General features: G+C 38.2%; 2 protein-coding genes across 2 annotated transcripts in view; one reads left to right on the top strand and one right to left on the bottom strand.

The window, feature by feature from the left end:
* Positions 1 to 26,059, bottom strand: part of LOC106872638 (NAD(P) transhydrogenase, mitochondrial) — an 81,476-nt gene extending 55,417 nt beyond the window's left edge. Inside the window, exon 1 of the mRNA XM_089341891.1 lies at positions 25,952 to 26,059. The gene's annotated coding sequence lies outside the window, so the exon portion shown is untranslated. The remainder of the gene's footprint in view (positions 1 to 25,951) is intronic.
* Positions 26,060 to 26,602: 543 nt separating this feature from the next.
* The window catches only part of LOC106872639 (isocitrate dehydrogenase [NADP], mitochondrial), a 41,227-nt gene continuing 40,933 nt past the window's right edge, over positions 26,603 to 26,896 (top strand). The window contains exon 1 of the mRNA XM_014919699.3: positions 26,603 to 26,878. Coding sequence (XP_014775185.2) covers positions 26,767 to 26,878 — 112 coding nt within the window. The 5' untranslated portion in view covers positions 26,603 to 26,766. The remainder of the gene's footprint in view (positions 26,879 to 26,896) is intronic.

Genomic DNA, 26,896 nt, shown 5'->3' with positions numbered 1-26,896 from the left:
ACTTGGCTTGCCGGGTCTTCTCACGCACAGCACATTTCCAAAGGTCTCGGTCCGTAGTCATCGCATATATATATATATATATATATATATATATATATATTGTGCAGGTGGCACATAAAATACACCAGTCCTCAGTCAAATCGTCCAACCCATGCTAGCATGGAAAGCGGACGTTAAACGATGATGATGATGATGATGATGAAAGGATTAGTCAGCCAGTGGCTACAATAGAAGACACTTGCTCAAGGAGCTATGTAGTGGGATTGCTATGAAGGTCATGTGGTTGGGAAATGAACTTCCTTATATAGCCATTCTTGAGTCCTCCACTTATAACACTTCAACACACTACAAATACACACCAAAAGTATCATAACAATAGCAGACATCTTAACCCTTTAGCACTCACATTATTCTGTCGAATATAATATTCACATCATTTTGAATTAATCCTGCAATATCTCAGAGCTTTGAGATTTCAATGATGTGATTGTGTAGTTTTAGAATGATATTGTAGGGTAGGTGTGAGAGGCCAGATCTGGCTGGTTTGAGCATAAAACAGGCAGAATATTTTGGGCAGTTTAATTATTGGTTTCAGCTTTTGGCACAATTTTGGAGAAGGTTTAAGCTGAGTATATTTACCCCAATGCTTAAATGGTACTTCAAAGGCCTCGAAAGAATGAAAGGGAAGTCAACCTTGGCCTAATTTGAACTCAGAATGTAAAGACAGATAAGCTCCTGCAAAGTTTTACCTGGTGTGCTCACAATTTTGCCAGCTTACTGCCCTGGCCAGTTTGAATGCTTCCTTAGCATTGCGAAACACATTTTTGAAGCCTTTCAGGAGTTATCTCCTGCACTGCTAATTGAATGAGTTCATTAAGTTCAGCTAAACCATTGCTCCATGCTGGGCGTGGAGGCAGAGAAAACAATTGGAGCCAAATTGAAAAGAAGCTATCATGGACAGATAAGAGGGATCCAACAGGAATGAAAATAATATTATAGAAATTATAAAATTATAAACAAAATTTAACATTTATATATTTTAGCAGTGTCTTGCCCAAGAAAACAACACACAGATCAGTCCTGGAAATCGAACTCACTGCCTCCTAATTGTGAGCCCGACACACTAACCACTGAGCCATGTGCCTTCACACACACACACACACACACACACGTATGTATGCATGCATGTTTGTTGAGAGAATGTTACATAGGCAGTCTTTCATTTTCTTTTAGCCAAAGAAATTTTTCAACCAAATATTTACATGTTATCCTTTATCACTTTTTGTGCCTGCTTCAAGTTATTTCAAAACAAAATTTTAAACATGTGTATAAATACATAAGCACACACAAACACTTTATTTTTATATATTTATATATATATATATATATATATATATATATATATATATAGTGACTCATCTTTTAATTTATCCAGACTTATGCTGTTGGCCTATTTGAGATATTTCTGGTAATTATTTTAAACTAGGCAGGTTATTCTGGTCAAATAACTACGCAGACTGGTGCCATTCAAATACACTAAAACAATTGCTTGGGTTGTTCCTTGACTGCAAACAGAGATAAGACTTTCCCTGATCCTGTAAATCTGTTTCAGAAATTTATTCCTAACTAGACTACCCCTTACCCACTGGGTCCCAATAGTTCAAGGTACCTAAAGAAACTGCCTATCTTTGTCCGATTTATGCAAAACTGCCTATACTTGGTCCGATTTATACAAAACTTGTTTTATTCTGTTTGAATTCACATTTCAATGGTACCTTACTTTCAAAGCACTTTCCCCATTATGCGCCAGTTTGGCTAATTATAAAGGTATCCCAAAAAACACTTATCTCAGGAACATGTGGTCCGATTTACATAAAACTTGTTTTATTCCGTTTGTATTCACATTTCAATGGTACCTTTCAAAGTATTTTCCCAATATGTACGGGTTTTGCTGTATTAAATTACAGACAAGCAAACCGCATATCTTGGGAGCCCATGGTCCAATTTACGCAAAACGTGTCATTCCATTTGTATTCCCATTTCAGGGGCATCTTACTTTCAGAGTATCTTCCCATTACATACCAGTTTGGCTGTATTAAATTACAAACAAGCATGCAAAAAAACTATCCAGGTGTTCACAGTAAAGGGCAATAACTCCAGGTTCCACTGCTTAAAATTGTGGAAACAAACCCAAAACAACCACATTTCTCAGGAATCCATGGTCCAATTTATGTGAAACTGGTTTTATTCTGTCTGTATTCCTATACACAAGGGGTACCTTACTTTCAGAGTAATTTTCCCATTATGCACCAGTATGGCTGTATTAAATTACAAACATAAAAGCAATCTCCCCTTTTCACAGAGTTGCTGGCAACAGCTGCTAGGTTTTTGTTTTCTTTAATTTTCTTTTTGCCCCACCACTAAGTTACAGGGATGTAAACAATCAAGACAGGTTGTCAAGTAGTGGTGGAGTAGAAACACAAATACAGACAGATGTGTGTGTGTGAAAAGGGGGTGCTGAAAAGTTCCTGGCTTTCAGGGTATTGTGAAAGGCCTGGTTGGAGGCCCAACCTACTGAGTTCTTTTACAGGGCTCAGAAAAACTGAAGGACCACTGCAATAAATGTGTCAATCTGAGAGGAGAATATACTCTTTTACTTCTTTCAGCCATTTGACTCTGGCCATGCTGGAGCACCGCCTTAATAGTTGAGCAAATCGACTCCAGAGCTTATTCTTTGTAAGCCTAGTACTTATTCTATCTGTCACTTTTGCCAAATCGCTAAGTTACGGGGACGTAAACACACCAGCATCGGTTGTCAAGCAATACTGGGGGACAAACAGACACACAAACATACATATATACATATACAATGGGCTTCTTCCAGTTTCCATCTACCAAATCCACTCACAAGGCTTTGGTCGGCCCAAGGCTATAGTAGAAAACACTTGCCCAAGGTGCCACACAGTGGGACTGAACACGGGACCATGTGGTTGGCACACCTAAAGCCAGGAATTTTTCATGACCATGACATGCTTATGTCAGTTTCCGTCTACCAGATCCAGTAGAGGACACTTGCTCAAAGTGCCGTACAGTGAGTCTGAACCTGGAACCATGTGGTTAGGAAGCAAGATTCTTACCATCCATGAAACCATGCACATATATATAATGTATGCATATATATATATATATATATATATGAATTATTTGAAGTGGTGTATAGGTTTTTTGCTTTTTTATATTAAGAAAGAGTAGGCAGTCAGAATTTCAGGTAATTATTTTAGTGCTTTCATCTCCAAAACAAGATGAAAGCACTAAATAATTATCCAAAATTCTGACTGCCTCCTTTTTCTCAGTGTGTGTGTGTGTGTGTGTACCACCATCATTGAACATTCATCTTCCATTACATGGGTTGAACAGTTTCAACAAGCCAGACAACTAGTGGATGGTCAGACAGATGGATTGATGATTAGGTTTGTTTGATATAGACAGGTATATATACAGAGAGAAAGAGAGATGGAGAAAGAGAAAGAGTGGGATAGACAGAGGTGGAATTCTAGTTTAAAAACTCCATATAACCACTCGTAGATTTATTTTTGAGAATTTATGTTCTACACACAGGAATTCATATGATTATAAAAAAAAAAAACTTTCTTAAATGTCTCCTCCCTGCTTTAATCCTTAAAATTCCATCCTTTTTCTAATTTATTTGCTTAAATCCCAGCAATGGACCATCCTTGGGTGAATTCTCATTCCATTAAATGTGCCCATGGGGAAAAAAATATTGAAAAACACCAATACATGTCAGAGTGACAACGACACAAGGAAGGTATCAGGTGGTCATGAGATGTGCTAAAGACAACAGCTAAAGCACCTGCAAATCACAAATAACTTTTTTTTTTTTTTTGCATAATCATATGAATTCCAGTGTGTAGAACACAAATTTGCAAAACTTTTGTGAAAATTTCAAAAAATAAAAAAGTTATGAGGGGTTATATGGGGAGCTTAAACCAGAATTCTACAAGAGAGCATCGGAATGTATCTAATAGGCGTAGGAGTGGCTGTGTGGTAAGTAGCTTGCTTACGAACCACATGGTTCCAGGTTCAGTCCCACTGCATGGCCCCTTGGTCAAGTGTCTTCTACTATAGCCTTGGGCCGACCAAAGCCTTGTGAGTGGATTTGGTAGACAGAAACTGGAAGAAACCCGTCGCATATATGTAATGTGTGTGTGTGTGTGTGTGTGTGTGTGTGTGTGTGTGTGTGTGTGTGTGTGTGTGTGTGTCCAAATATTGCTTGACAACCGATGCGGGTGTGTTTACGTTCCCATAACTTAGCGCTTCAGCAAAAAGAGACCGATAGAGTAAGTACTAGGCTTACAAAGAATAAGTCCCGGGGTCGATTTGCTCGACTAAAGGCGGCGCTCCAGCATGGCTGCAGTCAAATGATTGAAACAAGTAAAAGAGTAAAAGAAATATGTGTATTGTAATGAGTGGAAGCATTCTTGATGTCCTCTGTCTGTCTCTGAGTGAGTGTGTGCGTGTGTTCCTACACAGTCAGAACTAAGAGAGTAAAGCTGAAGTTAAATGTTGGTTCTATCCTAAAACACTCCACCATTTAACCTCTGACCGACCTGGTTTGACCTTAGTTTGTCTTTCAAATTGTAACATTTAATGCAAGCAGACAGAGCAACTTGAGGTCACAGTCAGAATTCCTCTTCTTTTTTGTGTTTTTACTACAGCAACAACAACAACAAAATTAACAACAACAACAACAACAACAGCAACAGCAACAGCAACAGCAACAGCAACAGGAACAACAATTAGCTGGCACTAGGTCACCTCAGATAGAGGGTATGTTCTTGAAAGAATTCTAACTACACACACACAAACATCTATACACACACATGAAAGAATTTCAGCTTTACATACATATACATCCATACATACATAAGTTCACACACACACACACACACACACACACACACACACACACACACACACACACACACACACACACACACACACACATATACAGATGTGCATATAGAGGTGTATACATGAACACACACATACATACTTGTGGCCTAGTGAGCCAAACTTCTCTATTTTCTTTTTTTTTTTTACTCTCCTAACTATGAAGTGAATGAGAGAACCATAGAGAGAGAGAGAGAGTAAATGAGTGAGAGAATGAGAAAGCGAGAGAGAAAGGGTGAAAGAACTATATGAAGTGGAAGAGAGACAAAAAACAGAAAACGTCATGATGAGAATGAGTTACTGAATGTGTGTGTGGTACCTTTATTTCAAAGTGTTGCACTTGACGGAAATGATAAAGAGCAAATGGAAAAATTTCTATGTGGTTGCTCTATTTGCAAGAAATAGCAGCAAAATCCCCTTCAACTCAATACCTTACCATGTTAAAGATGAAAGGTTACATTGGATAATGTATTCCCAGATAATAGGTCTGACATAAATATTAGTTATACAGGGTGTCCACAAGGTCTGGGTACATGGAGTAAATAAAATCATAACATAAACAATTAAATATAAGAAATAATAATTTCATAAAGTATGTGTTAATCCCCATGTACCCAGACTTTGTGGACACCCTGTAGAACAAGGTGTAAGCATAGCTGTGTGGTTGAGAAGTTTGTTTCCCATCCATATGGTTCTGGGTTCAGTCCCACTGCATGTCACTTTGGGTAAGTGTCTTCTAATATAGCTCCAAGTCATCCAAAGCCTTGTAAGTGGATTTGGAAGATGGAAACTGAAAGAAGCTTGGCATGGGTGTGTGTGTGTGTGTGTGTGTATTAGTTTGTCCCCCTACCACCACCACTTGACAGCAGATGTTGGTTTGTTTACAACCCTGTTACTTAGCAGTTCAGCAAAAGAGCCTGATAGAATAAGTACCAGGCTTTAAAAAAAAAGATAGTATACTGGGATTGATTTGTTCAACAAAATCCTTCAATGTGATGCCCCAGCATGGTCACAGCCCAATGACAAAGAATTAAAAGAGAAAAGTGTGTGAGAAAGAGAGCATTTGAGTGTCTGTCTTGACATAATGCAACATAGACGCAGGTGTGGCTGTGTGGTAAGAAGCTTGCTTCCCAACTACATAGTTCTGGGTTCAGTCCCACTGCATGGCACCTTGGGCAAGTGTCTTCTACTATAGCCTTGGCCAACCAAAGCCTTGTGAGTGGATTTGGTAGACAGAAACTGAAAGAAGCCCATCATTTATGTGTGTGTGTGTGTGTGTGTGTGTGTGTGTATCCACCCCCACCTCACCACCTGACAACCAGTGTTGGTGTGTTTATGCCCCTGTAAAAGAGACCAATAGAATAAGTACTAGGCTTTAAGTCCCGGAGTCAATTTGTTCAACTAAAATCCTTCAAGATTGTGCTCCAGCATGGCTAGCCATAGGAAAACCTACCTCAATAAATTCTGTCTGACCCATGCAAGAAAGGTAAAGTTGACATTAAAATGAGAGAGAGAGAGAGAGAGAGAAGGGAGAGCAAAAGAGATAGAGCGAGAGAGCAAGAGAGAGATAGAGCGAGAGAGCGAGAGAGAGAGAGAAAGCGAGTGAGAGAGAGAGAGAGAGCGAGTGAGAGAGAGAGAGCAAGAGAGAGAGAGAACAAGAGAGAGAGCAAGAGAGAGAACAAGAGAGAGAGCAAGAGAGAGAGAGTGAGCAAGGGAGAGAGGGAGCAAGAGACAGAGAGATAGAGAGTGAGAGTAAATGCTAAGTTATAAGAGATATTCTGAAGGAAGGGTCATTGTGATTTTGTTTTTGTTTTTGGTGAAAAGTGATATTTGAAGAATGTGTTTCGTCTTTCACAAGGTTAGGACAGGTAAAAGGGTGATGTCTGCGCACGCGCACGTGCGTGTGTGTATACACATGCACAGACATAAATTTATACATTCATGTCGACACGCATCTAAACACAAAAACTAAATGAAAACGAGAAAGTAAGAGTGAAGGAGAGGAAGTAACCCAAAGAAGGTAGTGAGAGGGGGTAGAGGTAGGAATAATTCTGGTTAATATCTCAAAGACTCCCACAAGTATCATTGATTGTGCAGTAGTACCAAGCAGCCTGAAATCTGCTATGTCAGTAGAAGTGATGCCAAGTTACATAACTGTACCATTATATGGGTACAGGTAGAGTGTTTGGCAGCTTCTGCAGGAATGGTAAACTTCTTAGATAAAGATATCAGCAAAGACTTAGCAGAGACTCCAAATACCCCATCAGCTACACACACACACATGCCAGAGCATCTAAATATACACATACACCTAACTATAGCATACACCATGTTCACACACGTACACACACACACACATTGCAACAACACCTAAATACACACGCACACATACACATGCAACAAGACTCAAATACACACATACACACACATGAAAGCAACAACATGTGAATATGCATACACACACACATACACACACTACAACAACCATCAGTTACACATACACACACTAACTATATAGCATACTCCATGCAATACACACACACAAACCAGTGCATCTAAATATACACATACACCTAACTATAGCATACACCATGTACACACACACACACACACTGCAACAACACCTAAATACACACGCACACATACAATAAGACTTAAATACGCACATACACACATGAAAGCAACAACACGTGAATATGCATATAAACACACACACACACACACACACACACACACAACAACCATCAGTTACACATACACACACTAACTATATAGCATACTCCATGCAACACACACACACACACAACTCCCAAATATATACACACAAGACTACAGCCCTATCCAGATACATATACATACACTAACAACATACACCATGCATGCACACACACACACACAGTATACATCAAATGTACACACACACACACATAGACAATAGCATACACAAACATGCAGACACACACACACACTCATAAATAGGCACACATTCACACACACTAATTATGCTATCCATCAAAGACTCAGACAATAACATACAACAAACCTACACACACACACACGCACTACATAAGCACATATGCTGCAGATCACATATACATACCCTAAATTAGCAGCAGCGGTCATTAATACTGGTCCAATTTGACCACTAATTAGATTAATGATTTCTTATATAAATATGAAAGACAAAATGTCGAAACATCAAAGAAACAGGATTTGTTGTGAAGTTCATTTGTAAAGATCTTTCCCAAGGACAATAATGACCTAGGACATTGCTCCAGATGGGAACTGAAGCTTTATCACAATTTCTCATTAGCCAAAACTAACAACAATACGAATTCTTTATACAGTTGTTTTCATTTTTGTTTACTTGTTTGCAGTTTAGCTTTTTTTTATTATCATCATGTTGGTGGTGATGGTGGTGGTGGTGGTGGTGGTGGCAGTAGTAGCGATGATGGTGGTTGTGGTGGCTGTGGTAGTCGTGGTGATTGAGATAATGGTAAAATTAGAGGCAGAGAAACAGTTCAAGAATTACAGCAGAGGGTAAAAGAGATACTTGCTCAAGGGCATTACTGATGTAATCACAGTAAAGTTGTTGATTAGTTGAACCATAATTAGATGAACCATAATTAACCACACTAATAATGGTTTCAAGTTTTGGCACAAGGCCAGCAATTTCAGGAGAAGAGATAAGTTGATTACATCGACCCCAGTACTCAACTGGTACTTATTTTATTGACCCTGACAGGATAAAATGCAAAGCTGACCTTGGTGGAATTTGAACTCAGAACGTAAAGATAAGACAAAATATTGCTAAGTATTTCGCCCACATGGTAATGATTCTGACAGCTCACCACCTTGATGATGATGATGATGATGATGATAATAATAATAATCCTTTCTACTATAGGCACAAGGCCCTGAAATTTGAGAGGAGGGGGTTAGTCGATTACATCGACCCCAGTGTTCAACTGGTACTTGTTTTAATGATGTGAAAGGGATGAAAGGCAAAGTCAACCTTGGCAGAATTTTACCCCTAAACATTTCTGCCAGTGAGCCACATTGGTGATACTAATGGTTTCAAATTTTGCCAGAAGGGCAGCAGTTTTTGGCAGGAGGGGATGAATCGATCACATCAACCCCCAGTGTTCAACTGGTACTTATTTTATCGACACTGAAAAGATGGAAGGAATTTGAACTCAGAACATAGCGACAGGTGAAAAAATATGCGAAGCTTTTCGTCCTCCGTACTGCATCCATCAATTGTCTGCATCTGTTCAAGTCAACCCTGTGAGCAGCATCCCAATCAATTCCTGCCTCTGCAAGATGCTTTCTCATATGCTGTGACCATATGAGATGTGGCCACCCACCATGAGCCATCACCCTAGCTGGATTCTCAGAGAAGAGAACACAATACACAGGATCCAACTAGGAACAATCAGGCAACATGACCAAACAGTCTGAGCTGATGAATCAGAGAAGAAGCAGGACACAAAGTTTGTGAGTTGTTGACTGGATATAAAATCCAGTCAATGGTAATCCATAATCCTGTGAAATGTCCTGGTACCAAAAAAGTTCAGGTGGCTCCTAAGGTCTCTGGACTGTGTCCATGTCCAAGTCTCACAACTAAAGAACAAGACTGGGTCAGATATGAGGGCATCCTCTAAATGATTTAACATTTTACATACCTCCATCCCATATCCTACTTAGTTTAGTACATCATCATCTTCGTTTTAACATCCACATCAATCAGACAATTCATTGAGGCAGATTTTCTATGGCAGGATGCCCTTTCAGCTGCTGCCGGTTCTCAATGGTTTCCAAACAAAGCCTGACCAGACACATTTATGTGAAAGATTTGCAAATGAATGATGTGGCTTGTATAATCATGATACTCGTTTACAACTATCATGTGATGTCATTAACCCAATATGCCAATCTTGCATAGGTTCAACAGAGTTTATCAAGGGAGGTTTTCTACAACTGGATAACCATTGTCACTAGCCCTCATCTGTTTCCAAGCAAGATAATATTTATGGATAAACAGACATGTTTCTATAGAATATACCAACATATCCCCGATCACTTCCCTTAGTGTATTAAACTAGCCACAAATGAAGAAATTAACTCAGTCCATTCTGAACCACACTTGTTCAAAGAACCCTGAAAGAAGGTGCACAGAAGACAATACCGGGTTGCATGTGCAACTGCATATGCTTTGTGCAGCAGAAACACATGTTCGTCATTGTAACCAAATAATTACACTGTAAAAGAAACTGTAATATAAAAGAAAAATCTGATGATGTACCAGTCTCCATATTCTTTATAATTGTTTGAAATTAGGTGCAGGAGTGGTTGTGTGGCAAGACGCTTGCTTACCAACCACATGGTTCCAGGTTCAGTCCCACTGCATTGCACCTTAGGCAAGTGTCTTCTGCTATAGCCTTGGGCCAACCACCAAAGCTTTGTGAGTGGATTTGGTAGACAGAAAATGAAAGAAGCCCATCATGTGTGTGTGTGTGTGTCTGTCTGTCTGTCTGTCTGTGTGTGTGTGTGTGTGTGTGTGTGTGTGTGTCCACTACCATTGCTTGACAACCAATGTTGATGTGTTTACGTCCCTGTAACTTAACGGTTTGGTAAAAGAGACCAATAGAATAAGTACTAGGCTTACAGAGAATAAGTCCTTTATCATGGTACCAACACTAGAGACGTTGCCATATCCACAGCAATCCTAAAGAGTTCACTCTAACCTACATTGTGTCTAGTTTCCATTTATTCACCATCAACACCAGAGGGTTGTTATGACACCAACAGATAGGAGTATGAAAACAAAGACGAAGCAAAAGAATAAGAGAAGATAGAGAGAAATAGAAGAGAGAGAGAAATATAAGAGAGACCAAAGCAGGAGCGAGAGAGAGAGAGTAATAGGGGAGAGGTTAAAGTAGGAGAAAGTGAGTGATAGACAGTTCATAAAAACAAATGGTTCATTAATAATATATGAAGTGTCTGTGATGTAAAAGTAGTTTAATCAGGCTGCTAGATGTTGGATTTCTAGCATGTTGGCTTCTGTCCCACTTCAATTCAATTTCCAATAGCACAAGAGATAAGCTTAATTAAGGATTATCTAACACCTGCATTAGATAGGCAAGCAGTATTGAACTGTGTGTGTGTGTGTGTGTGTGTGTGTGTGTGTGTGTGTGTGTGTGTGTGTGTGTGTGTGCGGGTGCGTGTGTGCGCGCGCGCATCATCATTTAGAGCCTGTTTTCCATGCCAGCACTGATTGGATGACTTGACAGGATCTGGCGAGCTGCAAGTCCACACTGATCTCCAGTGTCAGCTTTACCATGGATTCTAAAGCTGGATGCCCTTCCTAATGCCCACCACTCTAAAGTGGGTGGCATTGAGAAACACACACAATTGGGGTACTCAATCCATGAATGATTCTCTCAATTCATAAACTGAATAATGAATGGGTTTTTCTGAAGAAAATTAAACTCGCATAACGAACTCAATGAACCACAAGCAGACTACATGTGTATGCAAGTGACTTGGAATCCATTCACTTAAGAATTTAAAATCTGAACAACAAACCACAAGTGGAGTACATGAGTGTGTAAGTGCTAGGAGAGTGTTTATGAATGATATGGCGAAATAAAAAATTGTGTTGTGAACAGTTTTTCTAAGGAAAATCATATTTAGCTAATGAGCAGAAATTTGAACAACGAACAAGTAAACTAGGAATGAATAATGATATTGTACTCAGATATTGATTTTATGAACAAACGAAAAATATTGCAATAATTCCAAAATGAAATCTAAAAATGGTAAACTGTAAATCCAGCTGTCCACAGTGTGAATTAATAAGACTGTACTAAAAACAGGAGCCACATGGTGGAAAAAAGAATGAATTCATAAAATCAATCAATGTATAAGAAGCTGCCACCTGGTAGAGTCAATAAAATGTCACATGATTGGACGAATAGGCATAAGCTACATGACAATGTGAAAGTAGAAAAGCATCACACAATAGAATCGTGTCACATTATTTGAACAAATAGAAACAAACAATTAGAATACAATGTCTTGTGTCGAGTCAACTGTGAATGTTCATAGACCATGTACACATTTAAGTGGCTGGAAGAGCATATACAATTTGTTAATGTCGCTTTTCAATCAGCTTTTGAATTTTCATATATAGAGAAGAAAATGTGTACTTTTTGTGGGGAAAAAAAACCTACCACGGATCAAAGGAAATTTTGGTTAAGAGTCTTGATTTGCAATTTTATGGATAAATGTCTTCCACAAACACCTTGAAATGATGTGAGTGTGCATGTGTATTAACCCTTTCGTTACTGCATTTATTCTGAGATGTTCTGTTTCATTTAATTACTTTAAATATAACAAAGAATTTAGTAAAATAACTTAGTTATCATTTAGCTAGTGTTAGGAACATAAATTGTGACTAAGGTTTGGTGGAAGATTTTAATTCAAAACTTATGAAAACAAGACATTTGCACTCAGAGCCAGAGCTGGTTTCAGCCGGGTTAGTAACGAAAGGGTTAATGTATGTAATATATATATATATATATATATATATATATATATATAGACAGTGTATGTATGAGGATAAAAGAAAGGGAAGCAGTGAAGAAAAGAGAGCAACAGAGGTACTGGAGTGGGCAAAGAGAGAGATATGGTGAAGGAGAGAGAAAGTAAATGAGTGGATATAATATAATGGAAATACACACACACACACACAGAGGCATATAGCACTGTGGTCTTTTGTTTTCCTTCTGTCCATTTAGTCAGTCTGAGCTTATAATTAATTGTTATGAACTGATAACATTGATAAAATCTAACAAACACAAACACACACGTATACAGCTAATGTAGGAACATTCTGAGATATATATATATATATATGTACATATATATCGTGAAGTATATTTGCCACCTAAATGTGGCTGATCCCTAAGGGTCGATGCTACTGTAGCTTGTAGCCCCAGGAAGACATCTCCAACTGGCTACTGACACACTATCTGTGCCCTACCAGTATTTGCAAAGGGAAGTCATTCTTCCCATCTCCAACCTGACGTGGTACACACGGACCTGAGTTTCTGGGTATTGACCCGTCATCAGCATGTGACAATCACCAGTTGGTGATGGGATGTGGTTCCCAATGCAAATATATATATCCTTTTTCTAGTGACTTTTCGTCACTGATCTCAAAAAAGTGGAAACGAGCAATAATAAATCTCTGAATGAGGTATTAACAGTAGCTGCACGACATCGTGGTCATGCAGCTACTGTTTATACCTCGCTCCGCTCAGAGATTTATTATTATATACACACACACACACACACACAGAGGCATACCTCATTCTACATCCTTAATTGGTTCCAGGAGACATGACTTAAGTCAAATTAACTTGTCTCTAGGCTAGGCTAGGTTGAATTTACTTGTCTCCAGGTTAAACCAATAATAACCATTCCTAGTTCTGTACTTTATTTATGAATGCATTTTCAATAATACATGGTTAATAAAACCTATTATAAGCTTAGAAACAAATAATTTTTAATTTTTACTACAGTACATAGGCGCAGGAGTGGGTGTGTAGTAAGTAGCTTGCTTACCAACCACATAGTTCTGGGTTCAGTCCCACTGTGTGGCACCTTGGACAAGTGTCTTCTACTATAGCCTTGAGCAGACCAAATCCTTGTGAGTGGATTTGGAAGACAGAAACTGAAAGAAGCCCATCGTATATATGTGTGTGTGTGTGTGTGTGTGTGTGTGTGTGTGTGTGTGTGTGTGTGTGTGTGTGTGTGTGTGTTATTTCTTTACTACCCACAAGGGGCTACACACAGAGGGGACAAACAAGGACAGACAAACGGATTAAGTCGATTATACCGACCCCAGTGCGTAACTGGTACTTATTTAATTGACCCCGAAAGGATGAAAGGCAAAGTCGACCTCGGCGGAATTTGAACTCAGAACATAGCGGCAGACGAAATACCGCTAAGCATTTCGCCCGGTGTGCTAACGTTTCTGCCAGCTCGCCGCCTTATGTTTGTGTGTCTGCGTTTGTCCTCCCAACATCGCTTGACATCCAATGCTGGTGTGTTTACGTCCCCGTAATATTAGCGGTTCGGCAAAAGAGACCGATAGAATAAGTACTAGGCTTACAAAGAATAAGCCCTGGGGTCGATATGCTCGACTAAAGGTGGTGCTCCAGCATGGCCGCAGTCAAATGACTGAAACAAGTAAAAAAGTAAAAGAGTACAGTAAAAAACAAAAAGTAATCTAAATTTACGAATACATTTTGGCGGTGTTTATCATACATCACGGACACTTTATGAATGTGTTCTGCAATAAGACATGGTAAAATAAAAGCCTTTTTCAAACTTAAAAAACAAATTCAGTAATTATTATTGTTTCGCAATAGTAAAGAGAAACTAAATTATTTTAAATTTACCAATATGTACATACAATTTGGTGGTTTCATGATTTCGTTCACTAAGCCACACTATTTTATGGTTTGTATCTTAATTACTGTACATATTTCAATATGATTTTATTTTTATTTATTGTACAGTCACATAATTTTATGGGCTTTTAAGGGTTTTCTAGTGATTTTACGATTTTAATATTTGCGGTAGACAGACGTAAAGTCGAGAAAAATGACTTGACTTGATTTTTACTGATTTTTATTTTTGAAAACCGACATATAACTGAGAACAACTTAAGCCAAGATATGCCTGTATGTAGATATATATATATATATATACACACACATATATATATATATATAAATAATTGAGATTCAGTTGAATTAGGTACCTAAGTTGAAGCACCAATTCAGTGCGGTATTTATTATCCGTACAGCTCAAAGTAAGGTGGATAAAATCAAAATAAGCAACAGGATATCCAGAGGTAAGGTAGTACGACCGTTCCAAGTGCCTTGAAACGGTCGTACTGCATCACTTCTTGATATCCTGGTTCTTGTTTTGATTTTATATGTATAGGAGTGGCTGTGTGGTAAGTAGCTTGCTTACCAACCACACGGTTCTGGGTTCAGTCCCACTGCGTGGCACCTTGGGCAAGTGTCTTCTACTATAGCCTCGAGCCGACCAAAGCCTTGTGAGTGGATTTGGTAAACGGAAACTGAAAGAAGTCCGTCATATATATGCATATATATATGTGTGTGTGTGTGTGTGTGTGTGTTTGTCCCCCCGCCCCACATCACTTGACAACTGATGCTGGTGTGTTTACGTCCCCGTCACTTACCGGTTCGGCAAAAGAGACCGATAGAATAAGTACTAGGCTTCCAAATAATAAGTCCTGAGGTCGATTTGCTCGACTAAAGGCGGTGCTCCAGCATGGACACAGTCAAAAGACTGAAACAAGTAAAAGAGAGTATACTTATTGGGGGTGGGCAAACGTCAACAATGTGTTGAAGTATTGAATCAAAAGGATCTAAACCCTTTTAAACCAATCTCTTGTCGCCACAAACTCGATTTTTTAATAGGGAGATAACCCAATTTTTTAATGGGGGTGAGATAACTAAAAAGTACCGCTGCTTGTTTTATATTAGGGTCTTACAAACTGGGATTGAACAGTCAATTGCCTTATGGAACTCTATAAAACTAGGTCTAAAATTGACGATAGCAAAACTTGCGTTGCATATTTTAAAATTAAATTAAGTTGTAGTTAATATCTGTTTTCCCCCCTCTTTTTATCCTTAGTCAATGAAGCTAGTGATATTGGGTATGTGTGCGAATGGTAATGACAGCTTGCACTGCAATGACAACGAACGGCAGTTTACAGTCCCGTCAAATGAGGTTTACACGTGGTGCCAAGTCACGAGAGAGAGGGAGTTACAAGAGTATGAGAGGGAAAGTTAGAAATACTGAAAGAAATGGAGGAGAGAACATAAAAACTATGAAAGGTGAGGGAGAAAGAAAGAGACAACAGGAAAAGAAAATTGGGTGGTAGAATCGTTAGACCGTCCGACAAAATGCCTAGCAGTATCTTCGATATGGTCCTTTATATTTTGAGTTCAAAGCTCGCCGAGGTCGCTCAGCTTTGTCCTTTATTCTATCGATGTTAGCAAAATAAAGTACTGAAAAACAATTTACGGGATAGAGAGATAGAGGTAGACATGTAGATCGATAGAAAGGTAGAGGGAGAGAGATAGATAGATAGATAGATAGACAGACAGACAGATCGATAGATAAATAAATAGATAGATAAATAAATAGATAGATAAATAAATAGATAAGAGAGAACTTGTGAGAGACGCAAACAATTAGAGCCACATAGATAGGCCAGAAGTCTGCAAACAATGCGTCGCGATCATGTGTAAGTAAGATGTGAAATTATGTCAAATACGGTACATTTTTAGCAATATTTTAACTGTGAAGTATATTTAAAATCTGACAGGACAGCTCTACGTTACAGTTAGATACCTGGCTGGTGTTGACAAGCTATATGCTATTTATTTAATTGCCAAAAAAACAAAACAAAAAACTGAAGTAATAAATGTGTCACTGAAAACTTATTTAAAAATAAAGTGTTGTCACTTATGTGTATCGTATGGAAATCTTTGAAAAAAGACAGTAACCTTCATACAAACATGTGAAGAATTAATATGATATAGAAACACGGAATAGGGAGAAACAGGAGATGATTCGTGTGTTCTCAATAAGTTAAAACTGCTGTTTAGGAAATGTAAATCTAAATATAACAGGTCTCCACCACCAGCACCTGTCAGGTGTTGAGGGGCTGCAGTGGTTCTCAACCGGGGTCTACATGGCCCTTGTTAAAATTTATCTGCAATAAATTGGGATTTTTCCTGTTTGGCTGAACTGGTCATACTTCTTACAATACATAAAATATTTTAACAGTTTTCGCTTGTTTTTATACAATTCTTAATAATATTTAATTATAAAAAACGGAATATGAATTTTTTGAAACATCGAATGGCTATGGGAGTCCACCGGAATAAAACCGGAATCAAAGGGGACTATAGTTGCGAAACACTGGGTTTAGAGCACGATATAGGGACAAGTGCAAAGTTCTTACTATAGAAGAGATACAAGTTTCATTTAAAATGGGTTGGACGATTTGATAGGAGCTGGCAAGGCAGAAGACTGCACCAGGTTTTACTGTTTTTTTCATGGTTTTTACAACCAGATGCCCTTCCTAACATCAAGAGTGGACCGAGTGGTTTTTATGCAGCATGAGCACTGGAGAGATCTGTTTTGGCATGGTTTTTTACAGCTGGATGTCTTTCTAAATGCAGGAAAGACACAAGGAGGGAAAAGATACCGGAGGTTCAATGTTTTGGGGTGCAAGGAACAGGTAAAGGTAAGGCGGTTAGTGTGAAGAAGAGGGATGAAGTTGGATGCAACAGATGACAATATGGAGTGGATCAAAAGTATCTGAATGGTGCAAGTATGGAACCAGCTATCTCTAAAGAGCAGTAGTCATTGCTATAGAAAAGATAAAGAGAGGTGCAGGCACAACTGTGGGCCAGAGGTTAGAGTGTGTCTATTTATGATTTAATGCAATTCCCTATAGTAGCCCTTCTTTGGATAGCAGTACTCAGATGTAGGAGCAATACTTCATTGTGGGCCTCACTTGAGGCTCATCAAAAACCATTGGGGGCTGAAAAGGGCCAATGGTCAATCTTTGGGATGCAGTCCAAGCTATGTTGAGGATATGCGTTTACTGGGAGAGATCCTCAGTGATAATAGAAACCAGTATTTGGAGCAACCATAAAAACTCTAGTTGTGTGACACTCATATCTAGGTGTATGATGCAGTGAGGTTTCCTTGATATGAATAGTACTTGAGTTTTTTTTGGCTGTTAAAAGAGACAAGGTTGGCATGCCTGCGCCTCCACCCAGTTGAAGATGCACTCAAGGCACCTGTTCATGGAATCAATGCAGGTTTGTCATTTGGTATCTGGCTGTGTGGCTGATGTATGGTAAGAGATGGTTAGGGAGAAATGAAGGGTTGTTCATCACATAAAAAGCATCAACATTGTAAAGTGGTTAGCATTTGGACAGACATCCAGTTGTAAAAACTATACCAAAACAGACCTCATGGTGCCACATAAAAAAAGCACTCGGTCCTCTGTAACTTGGTTGGTGTTAGGAAGGGCATCCAGCCGTAAAAACCGGCATCACAAATATTAGAGAGAAAAAAAGTTTTTGAGTGTATTAAAGCATGCAATATTATAGGCTCAAGTTCGTATATAGGACCCAGAGAGATATTTTGAAACCTTTTTTGAAAGAAAAAAAATGACAAAAAAAGCGCGTCTTATATTCTATCAAATACGTAATTCTTTGAGAGATCAATGCACAAATCACCTGAAGTCAAATCATTCGATTTCCATGGAAATATAATTACAACGCTTCCTAACATCAGTACAACATCATATATTTTGGGAGGGGGGGAAAGTAGAATCACCGATTTAATTAGTATTTGTTTATCATCTCCCGGCTGTATTCGAACTCCGTTCGTAACCTAAACACTGTAAGACATTTTGGTCGACCGTTTTACGAATTCTACAATTTACCGCTGTCATATTATTAATTAATTAAAAGATAATACAAATTAAAAGAATGCCTCATCGAAAAATTAAAATCAGAAACGAAAAAAAAAAAATTCAATGCCATGTTTCGAGTTTTTAGTTTAGCTTGACCTAGAAGCCTGGTTGTGTGATTAAGAAGTTCGTCTTGCAACCACGTGGTTTCTGGTTCAGTCCCACAGGGCAGCACCTTTGACAAGTATCTTCCAACATAGTTCCCAATGCCTTCTGAGTGAATTTGGTCGACGGAAAGTGAGTGGAAGCCCGTTGTATACGTGGCTGGGTGTCACCCGTGTTTGTCCACCACCACCACCACCATCACTGGACAGCCGTTGTGGCTTTCTTTATGCCACTCACCCCATAATATAGCGTTTTGTTAAAACAGATTGATAGAATAAGTACCAGCCTTATAAAATAAGTATTGCTGTCGGTTTATCCAGCTAAACCCTCGAAAGCGGTGCCCCAGGTACAACACATACACAAACACTACCAATGAGATTAATTAGTTAAAGACGATATGGAAAAATACTGGCTTAGCTTGTACATCATGTAGACTAGATATGATATACACACACACGGAGTCTGATACAACATTCCCTTAAGCATTAAAAAGATATAGAAAACTTAAAATATATTTGTGTGTGTGTGTGTATCCTTTCTACTGCAGGTACAAGGACAGAAATTTCAGGGGAGAGGGTAGGTCGATTACATTTACCCCAGTACTCAACTGGTACTTATTTTATCAACCCCAAAAGGATGAAAGTGAGTATGCATATGTATGTATTAATACTTTGCATGTACCACGTCCTTGCGTTGTTTTTTTTCTTGTCTTTTTTCTCTTTTTTTTTTTTTATAATATATATTACTGGTGAAGGCCGGCTCTCAGGGTTACCCTGGGTTTCTCGCCATTCCATAAAGGATACCTTTATGGCTTATCTTCAGACCTGTTGGCCTATAACCAACAGGTCTTACGGTCTGGTGATAACGCCATAAAGATATCGTTTATGGCGAGAGACCCAGGGTAACCCAATATGCCGGCCTTCACCAGTAATAAATATAGACTGCTCTACTTCTTAGAGTACGCTTCTTATCCGAATTTATGATTTTCTAAACATACATACACACAGACACACATTATATATATATATATATATATATATATATATATATATATATATATATATATATATATATACTTTCATTTGTTGCCAAATCGAGAGGGTCAACATAATCCATATCTTATTTTCTCTCAACCTAATTTTTGGCTTTAAGTTTTAATTAACCTGAAGAAAACAGTTCTTTTTTCATGACGTAATCGGTTTATTCATCAATAAAAGAAAAAAAACACGTCTGAAACAGCTGTAGTGAAGCTAGCACTTACACGTTACATGTTACATAACTATAGACATTTACATAGATTGGCTAAGAAGAATGAAGGGTGAATACAGCAGGGAGAAGTGAGTACGAGATACTTATGTATTCTTAGAATAAGCCTTATTTATTGCTGTACTCTTACATTCGAGCAGCTGGAATGGTCTATACCTACCACCACCAACAACAACACCGCCGTTATTCCTCAAAATCGTGGACTGGCGCTCACGTTAGGAATTATTATAATTATTATTAAAATATGCGAATCGATAGGATCTACTGTAACCTTCTAAGGCGATGCCCCAGCATGGCCGCAGCCCAGTGACGCAAACCAGTAAAAGATATGTTGTTCGTGCTACCACGAAATTCCATCCACATTGCATCTAAGTATATCTCCTTGCAAACACACAGATACACGTACATGTGCGCGTGTATGTACGCATGCATGCACACACTATCTTTGTATACGTATGCATGCCTCTGTATATATAATGTGAGTGTGTAGGTATTGATATACATATAAATGAATAGGCTTGCACATACAGGTATTATGTACACACACACACACAAACGTATTTATACAAGTTGATTAGCTAAACGTTAACCATATTGCAAGAACATTAACATCCTCAAATCTCAGCTTTCCTCTCAACATATATACACACACAACATGGACACATGAACAGTAAGGTTATTAACTGACATTCCGAAACACACAGACACACGTATACAAACACAAGACTATATAAATGTAAATGCTAACGCATCACTTGTTAATAAAGGTCAAACTTCATATTTTTATGTAACCTCCTGTTTCTCGTATTACACACACAGACACACACACAAACGCACAGCTACACAGATATTTTCACACATAAACACACATACATACACATGATTTATACAATTACAGGGTGATTCAAAAATTCTTTGCTTCATACGTATGTGTGTGTCTAATCCGAATTAATCTAACCGTTTTATCGTTATCTGCCAGCCTCTTCAACCGCCACCATCGCTAACACCAACCTAGTGTATAACTCCATCCATTTCTTCAGAATAGGGAAGCCGCTACGTAGTCGTTACATATGCTAGAAATAGCAGTGAAATCTATAAAATTAGCCCTACCATCTGTTTTTTAAGAAAGGAAATATATGCAGTCATAAACATTTGAAAAGATGGGATGGTCATGGCTAGAATGCCTGCTATAGTTCTGTCTGTTTCATCAACAATGACCTGGGTCAAACAATAACAGTAACTGGGAGCATGTGGTTGCTTCACTTGCTAGATATAGCGACCAAATCGCCTTTAGATCACGCACCGCCGTTTTAAAAACGGAGACGCATTTGTTATAGAAAACATAACAGAAAATATAGACTGTTTGGTCATGATTGGAACGTCTTTGACCATAGATCTGCTTCATCAGAGTAACTCGGAGCCTCTGCGTGGTCGCTAGACCTGCTAGAAAATACAGCCAAATGTCCTTCAAATTATATATCAACTGTCTTAGAAAAGAGATCATATTAATGTAACCCTTAGATATCTATCTGAAAGTTGGGGTGGCCACGACTGGATTATCTCTCGAGCAGAGCTGATCTGGGGTTAAATGACAACATCGATGCAATCATTCATTATCAAACCGCAATGTCACAGTGATCCCATAAGGATAATTTGGTGCTCCGACACTACCCCCCCCCCCCGACTTTATTTCTTCACAATCTTCTGAAAAATGAATATTTTTTTAATGAAATTTAGCAGAGTTATGGTTTTCGAGAGTGCAGGTTACAATTATATTGTTAAAATGTTTTTAGAAAACAAGATTTTTGACGGAATTTCGGATCGTTCTCAAACCCACACTCGTCCCCCGCCTTTTGTTATCAATTTCCGTAACTCCGGCAATTCCACACTCCAATATGTGTGTGTCAAAATATCATTTAAACAATACGCATTTTGAAGAGATTTATGAAAAAGGAAACCAAATTCGGCAGGTGGTAGAATAATCGGAAACTCATTCACAAAATAAAAAATTCAAATTCTTTCTAAATTTTGTCAACAGAATCATAATTTACATCCCTGAAAATGTATCTTTGAAAAATTCCATTATAAAATATGTATTTTTACGAGGAAACAATGTCAGAGATCGGGGTGGAGCATCAAACTATAGTTTTGCCCTATAACTATTACCAACATCATCGAGTGAATCTCTACAAGGTCACTCGAACTGCTAAAAATAGCATTCAGATGTCCCCTAAAACACAACAACAAATCATGGGTGAAACGCCTTTGATCACAAGTCTGCTGGGGACTAAACAAGAACAATAATTATCATCATAACCTCTCCGATTCAGCATCATTAATTGTTATCAGCATCACATTTACTAACCAGTCTTAGGTCTGCCCAATCGGGGGAGGGGGGGGGGGGTCTGGGACTAAATATTATGATGCCGTATCCATCATCACCACTACCACCAACATCTCTAACTTACTGCATCTTAAGCACCACCACCACCACCAAAACTAGAGCGACAGTAACAGTCGCAGCAACAGAGAAGCTTCTACGTGGTCACACGAACTGCTAGAAATAGCAGCCAAATTTATCGCAAACCACTTGCCAACATTGTTTTTAAAAAGGACACAATTTGAATAATAGTTTTAGATACGTAATCTGAAAATAAAACGAGATGGTCATAGTTGGAACACTTCAAGTCAAAACAATAAAACAAGGGACTCGATTGATCTATCGATCAGTTTAAGATACCCTATTGTTTATGAAAGTCAATCTAAATGACATTCGGCTGGATGTGGTATAAATCATTCCTAGAAATACCAGCCGGTCGGATTCGAGAGCCGCCGATACTACACTGTTGTAGTGAACGGAATTATATTTACTTATTGATAATTAATATCACTGATTAGATAAGAACGACAAAAAGAAAAATAAATAAAAGACTAACTTAAAAGATAAGATATAAGGATGAGATCAGATGCAAAGGGGTAGAAACTGAGGCATAACTACAGATGAGTGCCCACTACCAACACTGTCACATTAAAAAAAATATATTCGTTCAACAAATTACAGAAGACAAAGAGTGAAAAAGTTCTTAATTCTTTTTTCAATATAATTGTCCTTTGCATCATCAAAACACACAAGGAAACAAAGCCAAGGTGTGTGAATTATCTGAAACTCCTCATCCACCCCGCCCTCTGTTAAAAAAAAAATTCCCAACAAATTCTGATATAATTGTAATCTACACCATCTGAAAAGTATTTGTAGAAAACTTCTTGGAAAAAAAATATTAATTCTCAGACAGCTAGGAGGAAACAAAGTCGGTGGGGGTGGGACACAATTGTGTAGTTATGCCTTCAAATCATCCGCAAATCAGTAGATATTCCCGTGGTGAAATTTCGCAATTATTAAGAAAAGAACACCAGGTCTCCGATTCGGTGCTCCAGTGAGAATCGTCTTGCACCGAGTGTGGTATCATCTCAGTTTTAATGAACGAAGAACAATGAGAAATAGATGATATTTAAGTCATTTCCAGACGCAAATCACAATTTTTTAAGAATAAGTCAGCCTTGTCTTGGGACAAAACGTTTTACAATCCACACATGTCGATTGATTTCATTTCCGATTAAAGATGTAAAAATTTATGCAACACAAAGCATTCATTCATTTACTTTATAAACCCATTTCCATTAGTGTTAATTAACAGTGTATACATCTCCACAGGTGAGGATTAATTCGCAACTGAGTAGACAATTCGATAAAAGAATGAATGCTAATCTAATTATCCATCAGCATTGTTTTGGAGTGACACTTGCAGTATTGCTATAAATACAGACACATGTACTACTTCGAACAAAAATTTTATGAAGTACAACCACTATAATTCAAAAAGGTTAGCAGTGATGTGTTGGCAAGACACGATTCAAGTTAAAAGACAAGAACTAGTTGGCGCTCAAACAACTTTTTTCTCTCTATATATAACATGAGCGCTAAATGAGGAAACTTAAGAGGGACTTATTCTTTTTCTATCCCGAATTGGCTCTTATGCCATATCTTAGAAATATTTATATATATATATATATATATATATATATATGCACGCACAACATACATACACGTGTTCGATTTGTGAGAGCACAACTAAACAATTGGTGAAGGTAGCAAGTAACTAAAACGAATGTAGACTCGTGGAATGAGGCTCTCACAGAAGACCTGGACTCAACTAGGGAGTCAAACTGAGTGGTACACGGAGGAAGGTGCACACCAAACAGCCGGTATATTCCTATAAAACATCAAAGATGCAAGCCATTGGAAATATATCATTCGCATTTTATGAAGAATTGATTATTTTTCACACGGGATTCTGAACAATTAAGGTCTCCCCTTTCGAGATGAATCAATGAATTTAGCTTAGTCATTTATTTCTAAATAGTTGGATGTATTATTCATGATTATTATTGTTATAAGTTTAGAATCATTAATGGCCAAATTCATTTTGTAACATAAAACCCACACGGCAATCGATTCTCCATTCGTTAACTGGTACTAGTATCTAACTAACAACGTCCCTCAAATTATCCCCTTCGTTAATACAAACGAAGATCGAAGTTTGATCTTATGGATATTCATGACGTTTAAGCACCCTTCCGCACAACTTCATGTCGACCCAAAACATTGACCGCTCGTTCAGAGGTGTAGTAAGAGAAGCAGTGACCCTTGGGTGCAACGTTTCCTCTGAGCTATCAAGTTTTAATTAATGCACGGTGCGCCAAAATTGTCATTACACTCGGGCACTGACAACCCTTGTTACGTAATTGCCATTTGCCCAGCACATCAGTACTTACTAGACAGGGCAAAACCTTTTCTCGATGACGAGTAACATAACCCTAAGTTGAGGAAACCGGGTAGCAGATTTTCCGCTCTTTATAGATTTAAAAATCACAACAGCCACAAAGATCTCTATGCCAGGAATAAAGAAACCCTTGTCCATTCGGCAAGAATTTAATTTCTTCCGAAATTTTTTTTAACATTTTTTCTATCTTTCTGTACCCTTTCCCTTTGCAGCGGGGTATGAGACTTCAAGGGATAGCTATTGCAAAACTTCGCCCAAATTTCAAACCGGTGACGCGGTCAGTAGTAGGCGGTTTCGAATTGCATAGGAAAAAAAAAAAGAAAATAGCGAGTTAATTTACATAGTTATGAATTTGTAAAATTAAAAATTCATTATTTCTCTCAGTACAGATGCATCCCTCACTAAATTTAATAAATAATTCAGTCCTGGTATAAAAAAAAAAAAGTTTCCCAGGCAGTGCTTTATGCGGCTGCTCATAATGCTAGAAATAGCAGCTAAATCTCTCAAATTAGACCCAACCGTCTCAAAAAAAAAAAAAAAAGCAGTGGACAATGTAATCAAAAACGGAAAAGCAAAAGAAGAAAAACAAGAACAGTCACACCTAAGGTACCTTTTCATTCTGGGTCTCCTCGATCAGAGCTGACCTGGTGGTACACAACATTCGAAACTACCATTAGTATCAATATATATTTTTTATTCCTAAGAGCTCTCAGGTTTATTTAAACGAAATAAGAAACGAGAGGTGTTGAGGTGTTCATGCTTTGGAAATTATCATCCCGTCTTAGGGAGACGTGGGTTCGAGCCCCACGGGTAGCCTTCGACTTTTTTCTATCAAAAAAAGGTTTTTCACCCCAACAATTACATGCTATTATTTATAGCTTTATGTGCTTCGAGATCCACTGTTCCCTAACTTTTTTCGTTAGCATAAGGCCGGCATTTCTACGCGAGGTCCAAGAAGGATGTGGAACAGAAGGGTAGACATAGAGAGAGGAGGGGGAAATAAAGAGAAAGTGATAAACAGAGAAGGTGAGAGGAGAGAGATAGTGATAAAGAGAGAGGGGGGGAAGAGCAAACACGAATCAATTAAGAGCATTTGTATTCATTGACAAATTAACTAAATATTATTTAAAGCTAAACTTTAAATAGGCGTTGAGTTACTTACTTTGAATTCCGACTTTGGCATTCGTGTCAAAAAACGAATAACAAGAAAATATCTAGAAAGGAAAGCAAAGGATCGGTGCTTCTACCAGCAACACAAGCAGAGTCTGGTAAAGAACGAACTGCACATGTAATGGAAGACGAGAGAGAGAAAGAAAGTAAGGCAGACAAAGGAAGAAAGAAATTGAGAGTAATATACAAAGAGAGAGAAAGGAATAAAGAGAGGATGAAAGTACGAGAAAAAGAATGATTCATATGTTGAAGGAGAGGGGGGAAGTAGGAGAAGTAAGAGAAAAATTAAAGCCAGATAAACTAACCAATTAGAAACGCTTATTTAATCATGTGACAAGCAAAGCTGCAACTCATTAAAAAAAATCTACAAGGATGGCAAAAGAGAAAATACAACGATATATGCATATAACAAAACAATGGGGGATGAATGGTTGGTGAATAGTAAATGTCGGTAAGAAATGATACCGACAAGATCTTGACCAGCGTTTTTTTTTCTCTTTTTTAATACTTTAATCATAATTTGAGTGTTTTGTTAACAATCACATCGTTTGTCAGTCACAATTATAGCGCATTTTTAACCACAAGCAACAACCTGTCACCCCTTCCCGCCATGTGGGCTAATAGCATAATCCCATGCTGTAGTGTGGCCCGGAGTCTGTTTAAAGAGAACCTTCTCTCTGTCCGTCTCTGTCTCTCTCCATTTATTTACTGTTCACTCCCTCTATCGGTTTCTCTCTCTATTTATTTCTCCTCTTTCTTTCTAAACCAATTTCGCCACTTCTTTCAGTCGGTTCTTGTAAACGCACCATGGCTAAGGTTGTTGCATCGGTAGCTTCGAAATTACTTGTTCGCCACACATCATCTTCTCTACACAATTTAGTTGCACCGGCAACATTAACTGTGCAGCAGAAACGCAACTGTGAGTATATATTTATTT

The sequence above is a fragment of the Octopus bimaculoides genome, chromosome 25 (genome assembly GCF_046866305.1).
Source record: "Octopus bimaculoides isolate indiv1 chromosome 25, ASM4686630v1, whole genome shotgun sequence".
NCBI lineage: Eukaryota > Metazoa > Mollusca > Cephalopoda > Octopoda > Octopodidae > Octopus > Octopus bimaculoides.
This window is presented reverse-complemented; position numbering and strand designations above follow the sequence as displayed.